Source organism: Protobothrops mucrosquamatus, unplaced genomic scaffold (genome assembly GCF_001527695.2).
Source record: "Protobothrops mucrosquamatus isolate PMUCROS unplaced genomic scaffold, P.Mucros_1.0 scaffold_18, whole genome shotgun sequence".
NCBI classification, from domain to species: Eukaryota; Metazoa; Chordata; class Lepidosauria; order Squamata; family Viperidae; genus Protobothrops; species Protobothrops mucrosquamatus.
Genome location: NW_015386094.1, coordinates 669601 through 686403, shown reverse-complemented (window position 1 = coordinate 686403; position 16803 = coordinate 669601). Strand labels below are relative to the sequence as shown.

Below are 16803 nucleotides of genomic sequence, written 5' to 3'. Positions count from 1 at the left end.
TCCTCCCCATCCAGACCCTCACGGCCTCCAGACACCGGGTCATCACGTCAAGGGCATCGTTGGGGTGGCCCGGGGTGGATATGTACAGCTGAGTGTCATCAGCGTACTGATGGAAATCCACCCCAAAGCCACGAATGATCTCCCCCAGCGGCTTCACATAAATATTGAACAGAAGCGGAGAGAGGACCGACCCCTGTGGAACCCCACAGGTTAGGGGCCTTGGGGTCGACCTCTGTCCCCCTGCCAATACAGACTGCGTACGGTCGGTGAGGAAGGAGGAGAACCACCGCATCACAGTGCCTCCCACTAGATTTAATCTAGCAAGGATGACATAGGATGTTGTAGAGTTGAAACTCAGAGAAAAAGCCTTTAGATCATAAAAGTGCCTTGCTTCAGCTTGAGTGTGTAGATAAAACTAAAATAACCATGAGCATAGTTATTTACAATTGCTGGAATTGTATTAAACTTTGAATTAACTTTTGACAGCACTCATAGATGTCCACAGCTAACCCTAGTGATATTAAAAATGACAGGCACAGATGACATTATAACTCAGACCCACCATATATAATTGCATCCTGATATTCATACAAAATATGTTATACACAGACCTTGCATTGGGTCTTTATGATCAATATTTTGCCACCTGTCTATACATGTCTGTATCAGTACTAAAACGATCATTTTTGATTGCCTGATCCTTGAAAAGTAAGTTCAGCTTTCTAACTTTTGTCTTTTCCAGGGAATCTATTTTCATCACTAGAAACAAGAGAGACAGCCAAATTGGTCTAGCATTGGCTTAGAAATCAGGAGACAGTGAGTTCTAGTCCCACCTTAGGCATGAAAGCTGGGTGGGTAGCTTTGGATCAGTCACTCTCTCTCAGCTCAAACCACTTCACAAAGTTGTTGTTGTAGGGAAAATAGGAGGTGGAAGGACTATTAGATATATTTGCTGCTTTGAGTTATGTATAAAAATAATAAAGGCAGGACATGAAACAAAAGAAATGGACACAAGGCTAACACGGTTGTCAGGCTAGTAGCTCTTAGAACAGCAGGATACCATCCTAGGAGAACTTTTACAGCCCATTTCCAGTCTATGTGGAGTAAATTATGCAAGATGCAATATTGGAGCAGGAACAGCAAAACAATTCCCAAGTACAATGACAGAAATTCCTGGTAAGGATAACATGAGGAAACACATGTAATCTTCAGTTATGCTATTCTGTATATATTTTAAAGGATATATGCAGAAGCTCACAAAATTGCAGTTCAGAGTGCAATGCAAGGTACTTTTTGCCCATCTGGGAAAAAAAGCACCTGTATCTTCTGTAAGGAAGCAAGATAGCTCAGAGAACCTTGTATCGTTAAGAAAAGCAGATGAGCAATTATGGTAATTATTGAATTAGTTATATAATGTATGTTTATAATTGTATTGGTATTGTTTAAAATTAATAAAACTTTTAAAATAAAAAAAAGAAAAAGGTACAGATTTGCTTCAAGTGGGAAGTAAAACTATTGCATATCGTTGTTAGAGAAACATTTTATTTTGTTGTTCCAGCTTTCCAAAACAATATATAACTTGCTGTAGTATATGTACATTGGCCCAAATAAAGGAATTTTTTTCTTTTGAAAAAAAGAAAAGAAAAGCAGCCTATTAGTATGCCAATGTATATTGTCTTCATTTTTCCTTTGACAAATTCTGATCTGGATTGTTTGATCCATTGTAATTGTATTTCCTTTCACACTTGGTAGTTTGGGTATGGAGATTTTTTTAGAATTTGTTATATAGTGCTTTTTTAAAGAGTGTTTTTGGAGATTACAAGTTGGCACATAGTATTCATTTCATGGGCTTCTGCCATTCCAAATCCTTTGGAATATCTACTACAAGTTAATTTAAGATTACCTTTGGACTAAGAAGAAAGTAACTTGCTCAAAATCCCTTGAATAGTGGCCTGCTGTAAGTATAAATAGGTTTCTTTCTAATTTTTTTATTGGAAAAAATAGCTGAGAGTAGTTGCTCTTCTAATTATGCTTTAAAATACAATATAGCTATAATATAAAGAAAGGTATTGATCCCTTACATCACATATATTCTCCAACTTCAAGACTGTCGATGACTGTTAACTTTGACATAGAATGCCATTAACCTTGATGATATTTTCAGCTTACAAAAGCATTAAAATATTCAGTTCTTTAGTAGAACCAACAAATAAAAAACGATCTCTATCTGCTCTTAAAAGAAAGGACACTCCTTTTGTCACTTTTAAGAGGATAATGATTAACACACTGTTCACTCTAATCATGTATGCCATCTTTAGAAACACCAGTTTGTCACATAATTTCTTCATCAAAATGTGTAAACTGCACTTAAGAGATAGGTGTTAATGCTTTCTAACCAGTTTATAATTTGATCTGTTTAAACATTCAGTTCTTGTTGCCATGCCTGGGAAGCCAATTTGACGATACAACTAAAAACTATAATATTCATTTGTGACAGCTCCCCAGCTTACAAGGCTTAGAATTATTTCAATAATTTAGAACTTTTAAAACTGTTAATAATGGGAAAGTGGTATGTCTTACATATGGAGGGGTTGTTCTAGCCTGGACTGCTTATTGCACAGCAGGTTTCCTTTTAATTGCAGATTACTGCAGACAAGACCAGTTCAGGTTTCTGTGTTGGGAGAAGGGGAAGGAGAAATTGTTCAGCTACAGCTCCTTCCCTTTCCAGTGCCCAGTGCTGCTTCTCATGAAACTCTGGAGAATCAGCAATATTATTCTAGAACAAATCCTGATAAAGAACATGTCACCAGGTTAAAACAAGTTCCATTCCTAAATTTGCCCTTAAGTTGAATTTGTATGCAAAATGGAACAGGTTATTTAGTTATGTGTTTGTCTATGACTATGAACTGCTGAAAACAGGTTTAGTGTTGCCAGATGCCCCAAATTTGTATAGCCCAGCATGCCCTTAAAGGTACCCCCCCAAAACTCCCAAAAGTCAAAAAAATTCCCCACAGCTGATCTCCAAATGTCCTAATTTCCAATCTCCAGCACTCACTTGGCTTATCAGAGCACACACACACACAGAGATGCAAGCAGAAACACATGCAGGGTGTGAGCTGAAGAAGAGGGCTTGGAAATGCAGCAGTGGAACAGTAGATGGGGCTGTATTGCACAGACATACACCAGACAGAAACACCACTAGGACACACACACACACACACCTGCCTGCAACACAAGGATACTCTTTGCTGGCCTACACCTGCCTTTCTTTTTTTGAGATGGATCTCTTTGCCAGTTGGCCCTCCACCAGTCTGAATACTGCAGGCAACCTATTCATAACTAGGGGTTGTTTTTAAGACGGAGGTTCATAATCTGGAGACTTCCTATATTTATATGAGCAAATTGTAAATTGGCCTCCCTTACTTTGATGCTAACCGATCAATACCAACGTGAATCTTAGTTGTCTATGGAAGAAAATTTGGGTTTTGTCGTTCTCCTAACATCCCATTTTTTTTCAATAATATAAAAAAATACTAGAACAGCATCAACAAAAACAACCCCGAATCCAGACCTGCTTTTTCCTGGATGTCATTCATAGCAAAAAAAAGAGAGCATCTTTCATTATTTGTGTCTGAATGCTTGTTTGTTTTTGCAGGCACTCTTGGATAACAACTATTCATTCAGAGGCCGTTTAAAGTTACGATGGTGCTGAACGTGGAGGCTTATCTACAGCCCTTGAAGTTGTGGCCATCGCAACATCATGTAATCTTGATTTGGATGATTGGCACAACAGGCTTGCAATTACAATGGTTGCAGTGTCCTGCAGTCACATGATCACCATTTGCGGCTTTCACTGCCACCTTCTGACAAGCAAAGCAGAAGCTGGCAGGAGATTGCACATGGTGGAGATATGACATCCTACCTAACTACCGCAACCAGAACCATTAGAACTGTCATCATAAGTTGGTGTGGACACATAATGTCATACTTTACGACCATGTCTCTTAGAAACAGAATTCCTAGTCCCAATTATGATAGCTAATACCTGAGGACTACCTGAAATCAATTATTAGTACTTTCCATAAAACCATTTAGGGGCTTTTTAAAACATTCAGAACAGATTGTCTTTGTAGGTGTCTTATATAGGGAAAACAATCAGAGACATATATATATAAATTCATACAGAACCACATAAATATTTAATAATTAATGGTGAACTATTAAATGCCATGTTTTACATCACCTTCACTTTTCTTAAATATTTCTGTAAAAAAACTACTCTGGACTGGCTAGATTAGAGCCGATCATATCATGCAAAATATCCATCTGAAAAACAAATAAATATATACGTAAGTATAAAACAAAAATATTGAAAGGCATTTTAAATAAATTAGGAAGAGTCTATGTCTGAGAAATCTTAAAGAAAATTAGTATTTAATACTATAAATGAGAATATCCAATATTTATGGTATATATTAATATTTCTCTATTTCTGTTCTATCCAAAACCACCTTTTGATTGCCAACAATAAGCCCAAATATAAACATTACTGTCTTATCACAAAACAATTTAGTTAAAATTTATCATAAACCACATACTTATAAGGCCACTTCAAATGTTACACAGGTATTTCAATTATACCAACATTCAGAGCCAGCGCTAATACTTTTAGGCCAGACATGTCAAACACAAGGCCCGGGGACCAGTTGCGGCCCGCAAAGTGGTTTCATGTGGCCCGCGAAGCCATCCTGGAAACAGTGAGGAAACGGCCCCCATTGCCTTGGCCCTGGCCCAGGCCAGCCAGCTGGGAGCCAATGTACAATTTTGTGGTGACCATCTATGCTGAAACGCATTCAATCTCCCTTTGACTTTGCCCTGGTACCCATCATGAACAACCTGGCTAAAGAGAGCAAGCACAGCAGCAGCAGCAGTCGTGAAGAGGAGGTAAGTGCAGCTGAGCGCCCCCTTGGCGCCCCCTTGGTACTACAGGTGCTCGAGGGCCAGGGTGGGCATTTGACCTCCGCTGCCCAGGGCTCCGGGCAGCCCGCACCACCATCCAGCCCCCCCATGGCCTGAGAGGAACAGTGAGGCTCCTCCAGTGGACCATGCCTTGGCACTTGCCCTGGTCCCACCCCCTTCTGCCAGAGACCCTCAGATCTGTCCCACTCCTGCCCAGGCCCCCATAGGCACCCTTGACGCGAATGATGTAGAGCTGGCCACGCCCACCCAGTAGGCCACACCTACTCCCTCCACGCCCACCCAGTAGGCCACACCCAGCCTGGCCACACCCACCCGGCCCCCCAAGGGCAACTGCAATGCTGATGCGGCCCTCAATGAAATTGAGTTTGATACCCCTGTTTTAGGCTATAATTCCATACATAGTGCGTAAACCTTTTTTTTTCATATTCCCCATTTTGTAAACACGGTGAAAATGATGAACTTGGATCTTCTGTTTACAATGCATCACAGCTGTCAATCCCAGGCTAAAACAGCTGAATCTCATTATCTTGCGAATCACTTTCTGCCAATTGATTAACTGACTGATTTTCTTTCGAGACAATATTACTGAGCTCAAGCAACCACACTCATCATTAGATGATCCTAGTATTGGTGCTTTAATAACTGTATATTAATAATTGTCTTCAATTTCTAGGCAGAAACAAGGCCTTAAGAAAACACCTGTTCTGCAGTTTCATTCCACTGCCTTAGCATCCACAGCAAATATAGTCCTGTCTGAATGATGATGCAGTTATAGGCCAATATTACAACCACAAGCTCAGCAGATTCAAAATAATAAATTGCTACCAAGGAACAGGAGGTTCAGTTGCTTGCATCAGGTGCAGGCATGCTAGCTTTTCATGCAGCAAAACATACCTTCTTTCTGTCCGAGACGGTCATATTTCTCAGTGCATAAACAGTGACTAGTCCATCACTGTCCCCAATCAGAAGGCAATCTGCATTTTTAGCAAAAAGTACAGTTGTGAATTTCAAATTGCCAGTAGCAGGATTCACAATCAGGGGATCCAGCCTATAAACAGCAAAAGATGTGCAGTTGAAACTGGAGAGTTGTTTGGAATATTCTACTGCAAGGCATTATTTACCCATCTATTGTTTAATATAAGCTATTTATTTTTTTCTAAAAATATTTCCCATGCGTTATTTTAATTATGTTACGTTTTATCTACTTTTCAGACAACTGTCTTACAAAATAGCTTACTCTCCAGGAAGAGAGGCATACAAGGGAAGGGGGGATGCAGAAAAAAAGATCAGTACTTCAAGGTCAGGAATATGAATAATGTGCTGGATAAATGTATTAATATGCTGGCGACGCAGTTGGTGTAGTCCAAGGGTAGGCAACGTTGGCTCTTTTATGACTCGTGGACTTCAACTCCCAGAATTCCTGAGCCAGCGTGGCTCAGCTTGGAAACCTCTCCCTTTCCCCTCAGCATGGCTGGCTCAGGAATTCTGGGAGTTGAAGTCCACGAGCCATAAAAGAGCCAAGGTTGCCTACCCCTGGTGTAGTCCAATTGTAGCCATGGGACAATAGAAATACAGTGTATGATCTTTATTCTGTTTAGTGTTGGTCAGAAAACATTTTTAAGAAATGCTGCTACTTACGTGCTCACACTTAGATCCCAGATTTCTACCCTGGTTTCATTCACTGCTGCGAACACGTAGGCAGAACTCGGAGACCACATGATATCATAAATAACATTGGTAGTGGAAGTAAAGATTAAAACTGGGCGAACTGAATCCTGGCGCCACAGCATGATAGTCCAGTCTGCAGAACAACTTAGAAACACTTCTGTGCTGAAAGGATTCCATGTGATCTTATACACAGGGCCCTTAAGAAGAAGCGAGAAAAATACAGCAATTTAAATGCAAAGTTAGTAAGATTTTGAAATAATTTTATCTGGATATATTCATGAATATGGGCAGCAAAGATCAAGAAGGGTATAGCAATATTTAGGCAAAAGTATACTGCTCCTCTTGAAGCTTAAAAAGATCTTAGAAGATAATTGAATTCTGAACAATAATATGCTGAATGACACACTTTTAACCAGCTTAACTATACTGATTACAATCCAGAGGAAATGCTGAATAAAGACATAATTGAATTCTTTTATATTCTGAGTCCTCATGATACTCTACAACTTCCAGAAGGCTTTGCAAAGGAAGCAGATTAACTTTTGGTTCAGTTGCTGCAGAGTGAGTTTTCTAGTGCTCCCTTGGAAGTGGTGGACTGACCAATTTTTCCTTAATGGGAACATCCATTCTGTCCCTCCTTGTAGTTCTAAGATTTACATAAACATCCTTGAACCCAATGCAGCCTAAACATGCCTACAGACGGGTACCAAGAAAAAAAAGGGGAGACAATAGTTCCTTCCCACCAGTGGAGGAGGGCAGGGGGGCAACAGTCCCTAACCTCTTCAAAACTGGAGCACTGTAAACAGAAAACAACAGCTTTGCTCTGGCTTCAGGTAAACCGATGCAGAGTCAGAAAAAAAGTAGAGCCAAACTTGCCAAACTAGCCCACAGCACGAGTCTGGAAGTCTGGATTGGCTTGTGAACTGCTGTAAAGACCTCAAATTGAGATATTTTAACAGAGAAAGAGAGAGGGAGTTAAAAAAAAAAAAAGAGCAGTGTGGTTTATTTGATCAGGTTTGTTTAATTTTTCTTACCTTGTGTCCTCTGTAGGTCTCCAGGTACTGCTCATTATAAGAACAAGAACATTTATGAATATAACCTTCTTCAGTTCCTGCCATGTAGATGTTAGTATCCTGAAACAAAACCAAATTACTATGGGCCCTTTTCTTTTATTCAACTTGGATGCCTTTGCGGGAAGGTTGTTTTTCTCCTTTCTAGATAACATTTGAAATTATTAAATTCTAATATAGAGGAATTTTCTAATGTATAAATCAATGAGCTGACCAACCGCATAATCAGATGTTTTACTAGAACAATATAGAACAACCAACCATATTTACAAAGGCAAAAAGGGTGGATGTCAGAAGATAGCAGAGGGTGGGGAGGGACACATCAACATTTCCAGCATTCTTCTGGACATCAGGGCAGCGTAACAAAATTGCACAATGAGTAGCTTTCCACTTTGAATGCCAACAGCTTAATCTCCTCTGATTTTGGGTACCACATTTTAAAACTGCTAACGAATACTAATGAAATATTCCCTTTTAGCCTCAGACTTAGTCATCCATGCCTTACTTTATTTCTCTCCCCAGAAAGAGATCCTCTTCTTTCATGAAATACTATTTTTTCACATACTGTATGTGTTATATTCCATGATGTATAAAGAGATTCGTATGTCTCGCAGTTTTCACTTCTTGAGAAGTTACCATATGTAAAGGGGGGGGGGGAAATCCTGCATGAAAATATACCTAGTTTAGGTATATGGATAAGTTTAAATTCCTGCTTTTCTTCTTTTACTTCTTCTCCTGAAATACGTTGAGCAGAATGTGGTGGTGATTAAAGGAGACACTGCACTCAATTTTCCCAAATGGATGACTACCCAAGATTTCTGGACTTTCCATCTGATATTAGGTAATAAATAGCCAAAGGTATTACCGCATTGGATAGAGCAGTGGTGGCTCTATCTATAACAGTGGTGGCGAACCTATGGCACGGGTGCCAGAGGCGGCACTCAGAGCCCTCTCTGTGGGCACTCAGAGCGCCATCGCCCCAGTCGTAGGCCTTCAGCTGGGTTTTATAAAACCTTTTCGCTTTAGGCCTCCGCCGCCATGTGCAAAAAAAAAAAAAGGTTCAATCAGTCAATTTCAACTTCTTGCGAGGAAAAAAAATCTTGCAAAGTTGGAATTGATTGATTGAATTTTTTAGTCCCACCCAGTCTGCCGTTACCACCGCAGCCATGCCCAGCCAATGGGCCACGCCCAGCCAATGGGCCACGCCCAGCCAATGGGCCACACACACCCGGCACCCGACAATGCATAAGTGGGTTTTGGGTTGCAGTTTGGGCACTCGGTCTCTAAAAGGTTTGCCATCACAAAGCTCTGCCGTCTTTGAAAAGATGCCCATTTCTCTGCTTAGTTTGGAGATCTAAAAAGCTGTGCCACACTGCTCATTCCAAACAGTTGATAGGAACAAGCCATTCCTATCAGATGGTTCACTATTTGGGGCAATGTTTTTGCTATGACTTACATGAATACTGATGAAATATTTCAGGCCAGGGAGTATGAATTAAGTCAATTAAATACCTTTGGATGAAAATCAAAACATAGTCCTGGAGCCTGTCGAGATATAAGCGCTTCACTTTTTCTTTCTGTTCCTGCTTTTTTCTTTTCAGCTGTTGTTCGCTTTAGCTTCATTAGGTCTGTAATTTCAATAATTGCAAATATCAGCCTGATTATGAGGGCTGTTCAGACTCTTTGTCATATACAAAAGATGCAGGATTATTTGTCTGGAATAAAGGGGGAATGTCTTTTTAAAACGTACAAAAAATGATTGTGCCTCAGATGAACACAAAGGAGAGTTTAAGCTCCCCACCTACTATGCCACCCCAGTACAAAATCTCAAATCATGAGCACAATCTCATGCTTATACAATCATTGGGGGGGAGGAAGCAGTCATGTAATGCAACTGCTCTCTATGTATTTTAAGTTATACACAGTTCTAATACTACAGCATCCCTCCAGCATCCAGTCCCAACCTAACAAAATTATCCAACAATTTTCCCAACTTGATGTGATCTGAATGGGTTGGATTATGACTCTTCAAATTTTGAAGGGTCTTGGTCTAACATTTCTGGAAGGCACAGGTTGGGAAGACTGATCAGTACATATGTGGAAGCAGATTTCTGAATAGATACATTTAGCAGTTTTGTGATTAAAAAACATGCAAGAAGCAAGAATGATAATATTAGCATATTAATTCTTTTTAGATACCCGGATCTTGTCACTCAGTTATCAAGAAGAGAAGTGATAATGTAGATTCAGTGACATTAATGTCAGCTATTCTCCATGTGTTCAGCCTGATCAAATCTTTTATGTGAATAAAAACACTTTATTTTTAATTTCAGTTTTTATTTCACCAGCCTGCCTATAGCAAAAAGCTAAAGGTAAATGAAAGAATAATGCAGTACTTTATTTCATTTTTGCTAATGATATTCCTGAGGATATTTTTGCGTAAATGTGAAAAAAGTTTACATAGACATAAAGATCTGTAATTACAGACCTATTTTTTAAAAAACCCATTAAGATAATAAATCAAAAATAAAAATCAACACAAACCACAGTCTTAAAATGCAGCCCTCGAATTATTTCAGATATTTGTGTAATGTGAAAATATTTACCTGTGCAGCAATCAGGAAAGGCTTGTTTGGTAAATCAATAGGACGGTAGACGACTTTACCTCTGCTCCTAGAGGGGAAACAGAAGAGGTGAACAAGGGGACAGAACGAGGTGGGTAGAGTCGACGGTTTGTCCGGGATTTACAAATAGCACCCTAAGCGACTTTGTATAAAAGTATTTTTGTGTTGAGAACCCAAATATTTCGTGTTAGGTACAAAAGAAAAAAAAAACTACAGGGGGATAAGCTTACATAAGCAGACATATATGCAGCTTATGAAAATGCGTATCAACTTGTGACAGTTACCTGACACATAAGCCTAAAGTTGGCGTTCTATACACACCATCAATATATCTCTTACTGCAAAGAAATTAAAAGAAGATAACCTCTGATGGCGAACGTTTTTGGGGTTTAGACTAGATCCCAACATGTTTCCTTCCAAATACATTAGATCTATAACTTCAAAAATTTCCTGACATTGAAGAAAGCTTATTTAAACAGAAGGATGAGAAACTTAAAACAGTTTAGAAATTTCCTTAAAGATTTAGCCTTAAGACACTTGAAGAGAAGCATGTTTCCTACCCACCAGCAGCACATTTTAATTAAGTAAAATATACATATTTGAAAGAAAATAAGTCATTCTAACTATTTGTCTGGAAGTTGAAGGAGAACATCTCTCTTTGTAAACAGCATCAGGTGAAATGGTAGTATCTCTCTGGAAAGTTGTTTCTTTCAAAGAAAACTGGCACAATAATACTGGATTCTTAAAACTGCTTACCATTCAGAGAAACAGGAAGGATAAAATAATATCTGTCATTCCTCCAAATTTTCAAAGGAGCCACAACCGTACAGACAAGGGATTAAGTATTAAAATAAATATTACAAAATAAGGCCTTGGCACTGCTTATAAACCTGTAATTCCCCCCCCCCAAACAATTCATTATAACAATAAGAAGTTTGAGAAAGAGCTTAGAAGGCTTATGATATATACCTGTTGTCTAGAACTGAAGTTTGATTTCGGGACTGGACATTATAAACTTCTATTGTCCCATTGAACAGTCCAACTGCTAGGAGGTTTGGATTGGCTGTAGAGAAATCTAATGCAGTTACCCCATGAATACAGTTGTAGATACGTTCTGGCCACTGAACAGATTGTAAAAATAAAAAAGTTAAATAAAAGAACATCATTTTTTTAAAATTACTTTCACATTTTTAATTAAGTATATTCCTATTTGAAATATGTGTGTGTGTTAAATTATTGATAGCCACTGTCCCCAAAAATCCCTTCAGGACAGGATACAATGACAACTGTTTATTTTTTAGGCTAATTAGTATATAGCTATTAGATACAAAGCCATCACATCAATGCATAATGATACACACATTAGTAAAAACAATATAAGCCCTAGTAATTAATTTAAATAACATTTGTTTTGCATCTTAGAAGTTTACGTCCTAAAACGTAGATATTTTAATAATGTTAATAAACCATAATGCTTTTAAATAATTAATAAAATTAGGAAACAATTTCTAAACGATAATGGTAAGATCATACTTCTGAGATAATATGAATTGAATAAGATAGCTTATAAAACTGCCTGTCTTTCAAAAGACAGGCAGGCTGTCAATGAATCATCTGGATTTTACTAAAAGTTTTGTTATGGCTTCAGATATGCATTGGTCTGAGATTATAAATACACTACCTGATTTGATATTAAGCAAGCATAAAAATATATATTGCTACTAACTCATCGTTAGCGTTTACAATAAACATGCAACCAATTCAATTAAAATAAATTATAAAATTTACACACGTAATGGTATCCCAAAAAGTCACTGGTCGTCGTACGGTTCGGAAAGAAGACGAGAACTTTTGCTTTGACGGGTATTGGTTGTCGATTTTCTAGGATTCTCGGTTCTTTCACTTAATGATGGTCGGTTATGTCGTAATTTTAACGGTACTGAAAGTAAAACTCAAGTCATTTCGTTCGGTACAAATAATAGTGCTGTTCCCACAATGAGATGTCTTCCACATCCATAGAGACTACTCTACTCATTGCATTCTTCAACCTAAAAGGTATCAGGTTAAGTTGTCTTATTGGCACCAAGCAGCCTTGATATTGTCAGATTTCCCACTAATGCAATCACAATTCTTCAGACCCTTCATTCCTTTTTGAACAGTTGTCTGGATTTGACAGATTTCCAGACCCAACTCTGCATGCTTAGCATCTTCATTGCAGATAAGAATGAACATAACAGCTCTTCGCAGGAGGCAAAGAGATCAAAGAGAAAAATTCATTCTTCAGGGTTTAAACTTTAGGCATTTCTCCCTGCCCTTTCCATTTGAGGGCCACCTGATAACCTAGTTGGTTGAGATATGGTTACATGCTGCCCTTCTCTAGCGTAAGAACTGCTGCTTCCTGTTTTACCAGCCCTTATAAGTAAGGCCAGCGAAACAACTCAGTAATAACTCTGCTGCCTAGCGTAGGACAAAAATAATGTTACCAACACTGGCAAAATATATAAAAAAATATTTATATTTAGATATAAATATATAGATTTATCCAAGTTATTCTGACAATGAGTGGGGAAAAAATCTCAAATCTTTTTCTTGCTAATAATATAAGTACTAATAATCACACAATAATCACACAACCCATTACCCAGGTCGTTATAACACAAAAGATTAATGGGCACACAGCCAGCACATCAACTACTCAGGATCTTACGAAACAGCCGAACAATCCGCAAACATTAACTCCCACACAGCCAATCAACCCACCTACAGCAACTAAGCCAGCACTCCACACACCCCCACCAATATTTATAGAGAGACGGCAGCTCCGATCACACTTTGCTTGCACAAGCACGAAGCCAAAGACCTCAGCCTAAAGAGGACAAGTGGGACCTCGTCAAAACGTCGCCAAGATACCCTCAATCTTACACGGGAAAAAACCCGAATACGCCATACCTGTACCCGTGAAAATCTACGAAAACATATATATATATGCATACTGTATAAGTATAACTAGACAAGAATAAAAATACTAATACCCCAATGGCTGCTTGACCTCCTGATACACTAAGGGCAAGATTCAGGTTCTTATTTCCAAGACTGCTGGTTTTGAAAATTGCTATTATAGTCTGTATTTTGTTTCAGTGAGAGATGCTGTAGTTAGTTTTGATGATGGTGGAGAAACCTCTCCCAGTGAATAGTAGATATATTCTAATTACTGTCATAATTAAGGTCTGAATGCTGGTTTGTAATTAGGCCAGCTCTTCACAGGAAAAGGTTTATTGCCCGCCACCACCCAGACAAGCCATAATTCAGGGAAAATTTGATAAGTAAAAAATGATGCAGAGGGGGATTAAATTTAGGAAATATGAGGAAAAAAAGAGGAAAATAGGCTAATCAGCAAGCCTGAGAAACATATAGCTAGGAAGACCATAGAAGAAGTGAAGGTACGGGAAAAGAAGAGAAGGGTGTTAGATATTAGATAATGGAAAAAATATCGATAAATAGGGCTATGGAGAAACTCTGGAATTCAAGAGAACAAAGAAGGCAAAGCTTTATGGAAAGGTGGCAGAGAGACAGAAATAAAGAGTCAGGGCAGTTGATGTCAGAAAGCAATGTAAAGTAAGCAATAAATGGCAATACATTTTAAATCTCATTCAGAGCCAAAAATCCAGCCTGAATACCAGCTGTTCCATAAGCTGAGTCAAATAGGCTTAAGGACTCGAGATTCAAAGGCCAACAATGATTCAAAGTATGTGGGCACCTTCTATAATAACTAAAGCAGCATTTTTTTCCCTGGGATTTTGCAGCTGTGGCCAGAAAATTCCAGGAAGATGTCTTTGATTTAAAGAGTTGCAAACAAATACTGTCTATGTGTACTTGTGTGCCCTGAAGCACTTTTTTTCCAAAACACTACAAAGCCCTTGTTAATCCATGAAGTCATTTTTTTTCAGCCTCAACAACTTTAGGATATGTGGACCTCAACTGGCTGTGGAATTCTGGGAGTTCAGGTCTGGACAATTTGACGTTTTTGAGGTTGAGAAAGATTCTTGGCAACTATTCACTCATTCCCTTTCTTTGGCACAAGAGTTTCCAGGCTGTTCCAAACTAGTTTAGACAAACAATTGCTGCTATTATCAAAATATCTTCAAACCACACGTCATGCTGCAATTCTCCAGTTCTGGACTAGTAGAACGGGTAATGTGCAGAATCCTTTCCTCTCTATGGTAAATTATTTCCCTAAAGTTTAAAAAAAAATGGATAAACAAACATTGCATGGCATGGAAATAGAGGTTCCTAAAGCTCTTTTTATTCTGATACACTTAATGTTCCAGATTTAGATATACGCAACTAGAAAAATAGAATCATATTTAGACGTTATGTACCTAGAAAAGTAGAATATTTCTCTGTGCTGTATTCTTCTCAACACGGCCTTTTCGTGTCCTTGAAAATGTCAAGAATGTCTACTGAATGTGATAAGGTACAACAGGAAAGCAGATTCCTGAAAATCGTGTAGAAACCTTACACAAATGGAGCTCCTTTGCTCTGATCCTCTGTACCATTTACTGAGTACCATTTACTGTACCATTTAAAGCTGGAAAGAACTGGGGAAGTTTACTTCTGCCAGCCTAGTTGCATATCCCTAAACGTAATATACATCATCGGAAATTTAGTGGTCTCTTACAGGGTTTAACTTGTTCCAAGCCATGCAGCTCACATTGTTGCCTTTCGTCAAATTGCACCCATAGGACCACAAGGCTTCCATAAATGGTGGTGGTAGTTCTTCTGGTCGTTCACCAAACTCTAACAGCAAGGATGATTTCACTGATGGCTGCTGTCCCTCATCCTCTTCTTCCTCCTCCTTTTCCTCCTCCTTTACTGATACAGTATCAAATTCCGATTCACTGTATTCAGATTTGACATCTGGTTCTAAGAAAACAAGAAAATGCCAATATCATTACATTCCCCAACAGGCATTGCTTATACTCACGCAGGTCAGTGATAATCTGACTGGTATCTAGATACTGATGACTGCCATGATGAAAGGTATGGGGGCACCAAGAGCTCTACTTTTCACTCTCCCGTTGAAATAAAAACAGCCAGGATTATTTTCTACCCAAATGGGCAATGGGATCTGAAGTTATCTCCGTTGAAATTACAAACTAAAAGTGTAGAAACATTCACACGTATCATGACGATCTATTAAGGAAGGTACAGTATGCATCGCCAATACTTGAAAAGTGTTCAGCCCTGCTTAATCTTCCCAGTGTGGGAAAAGCTTTAACAGCAAAGCCAGTTGGATCCAAAGAGTCTTCAGCATTTTTGGACTTGGGAACTCCTTCCTCCAATCTATCACAGGGCCTTATTTCAATGCTGCACTATATTATTGCCTTTTCCTAGATTATAAGGCTTCAGTTTCAAAAGTGAAAGGAACATTGGGCATTTGTTAGCTAATCATAAATCTAAAATGAAATCAGGTCCTGGTAAAAATTAAAATTCTAAATCAATGAAGAATATTTTCTCCTTTAGAGCTCATTATTCATTACCCTCTTCCTCCTCTTTCTCCTCCTCCCTCCCTCCGCTTCCCCCTTCAAAATGACACTGAACTTTCCATAAGTTGGTTATTTCTGAAACAGCCACCTGCCTGCCTTTTGAGATGCCTTAGATTGCAATTCCCAACACTCACAAGACAACTACAGACCCACACATCTAAAGAGAAACCATTAGGGTTTATTCATTTATATACAGTATTTTCTCAACTGTTTGAGCAAAGGCATGATATTTAGGATTTAGGATTTATTTCATTTATACCCCGCCCTTCTCCCGGAGGACTCAGGGCGGCTTACAGCCAGTTAAAACAATTACACAAAATATAAATGCAATAAAGTGTGCCACAGACACTTAAGGGGCAGGGCTTGTTGCCAAGATCCTACTCTTCTATGCAATGTCTGAAATGTTCTCATTTTCTCCTTTAAAAAAAAAAAGAGGTTCCCAACACCCAAAGATTACCTGTCACTGTATCTACCATGTTCATATCTCTTCTGAATTAACAAGATAAACATTTTCATGTTTTGAAAAACAAGGACCTAGCACAGGGGTAGGCAACCTTGGCTCTTTTATGACTTGTGGACTTCAACTCCCAGAATTCCTGAGCCAGCTGGCTGAGGAATTCTGGGAGTTGAAGTCCACAAGTCATAAAAGAGCCAAGGTTGCCTAGCCCTGACCTAGCATTAAGAAAAGCTTTTAATTATTTGTTTATTTCCAGCAGTGCCTCCAAACTGTATATAGGTCCCAGAACCGTTCTTCAAAAAATAAGAATGGTGGTTATCTACAGATCAATAATTTGTTATAAAAGATGCTCAAATAGGAGGAAAAAAATAAATATAATGGAATAAATGGAATGGTAGAAAATCATTCGTTCATTCATTCATTCATTCATATTTTCCTCTTTCTCTCTGAATCTACCA

At 38.7% G+C, this 16803-nt stretch overlaps 1 protein-coding gene across 1 annotated transcript in view; it reads right to left on the bottom strand.

Moving 5' to 3' along the window:
- The window catches only part of WDR78 (WD repeat domain 78), a 37665-nt gene that overhangs the window by 9184 nt on the left and 11678 nt on the right, over positions 1-16803 (bottom strand). The window contains exons 8-15 of the mRNA XM_029287050.1: positions 15021-15265; positions 11312-11463; positions 10325-10391; positions 10179-10206; positions 9231-9346; positions 7683-7781; positions 6619-6845; positions 5875-6028 (exon numbers count right to left, since the gene is read on the bottom strand). Coding sequence (XP_029142883.1) covers positions 5875-6028; positions 6619-6845; positions 7683-7781; positions 9231-9346; positions 10179-10206; positions 10325-10391; positions 11312-11463; positions 15021-15265 — 1088 coding nt within the window. The remainder of the gene's footprint in view (positions 1-5874; positions 6029-6618; positions 6846-7682; positions 7782-9230; positions 9347-10178; positions 10207-10324; positions 10392-11311; positions 11464-15020; positions 15266-16803) is intronic.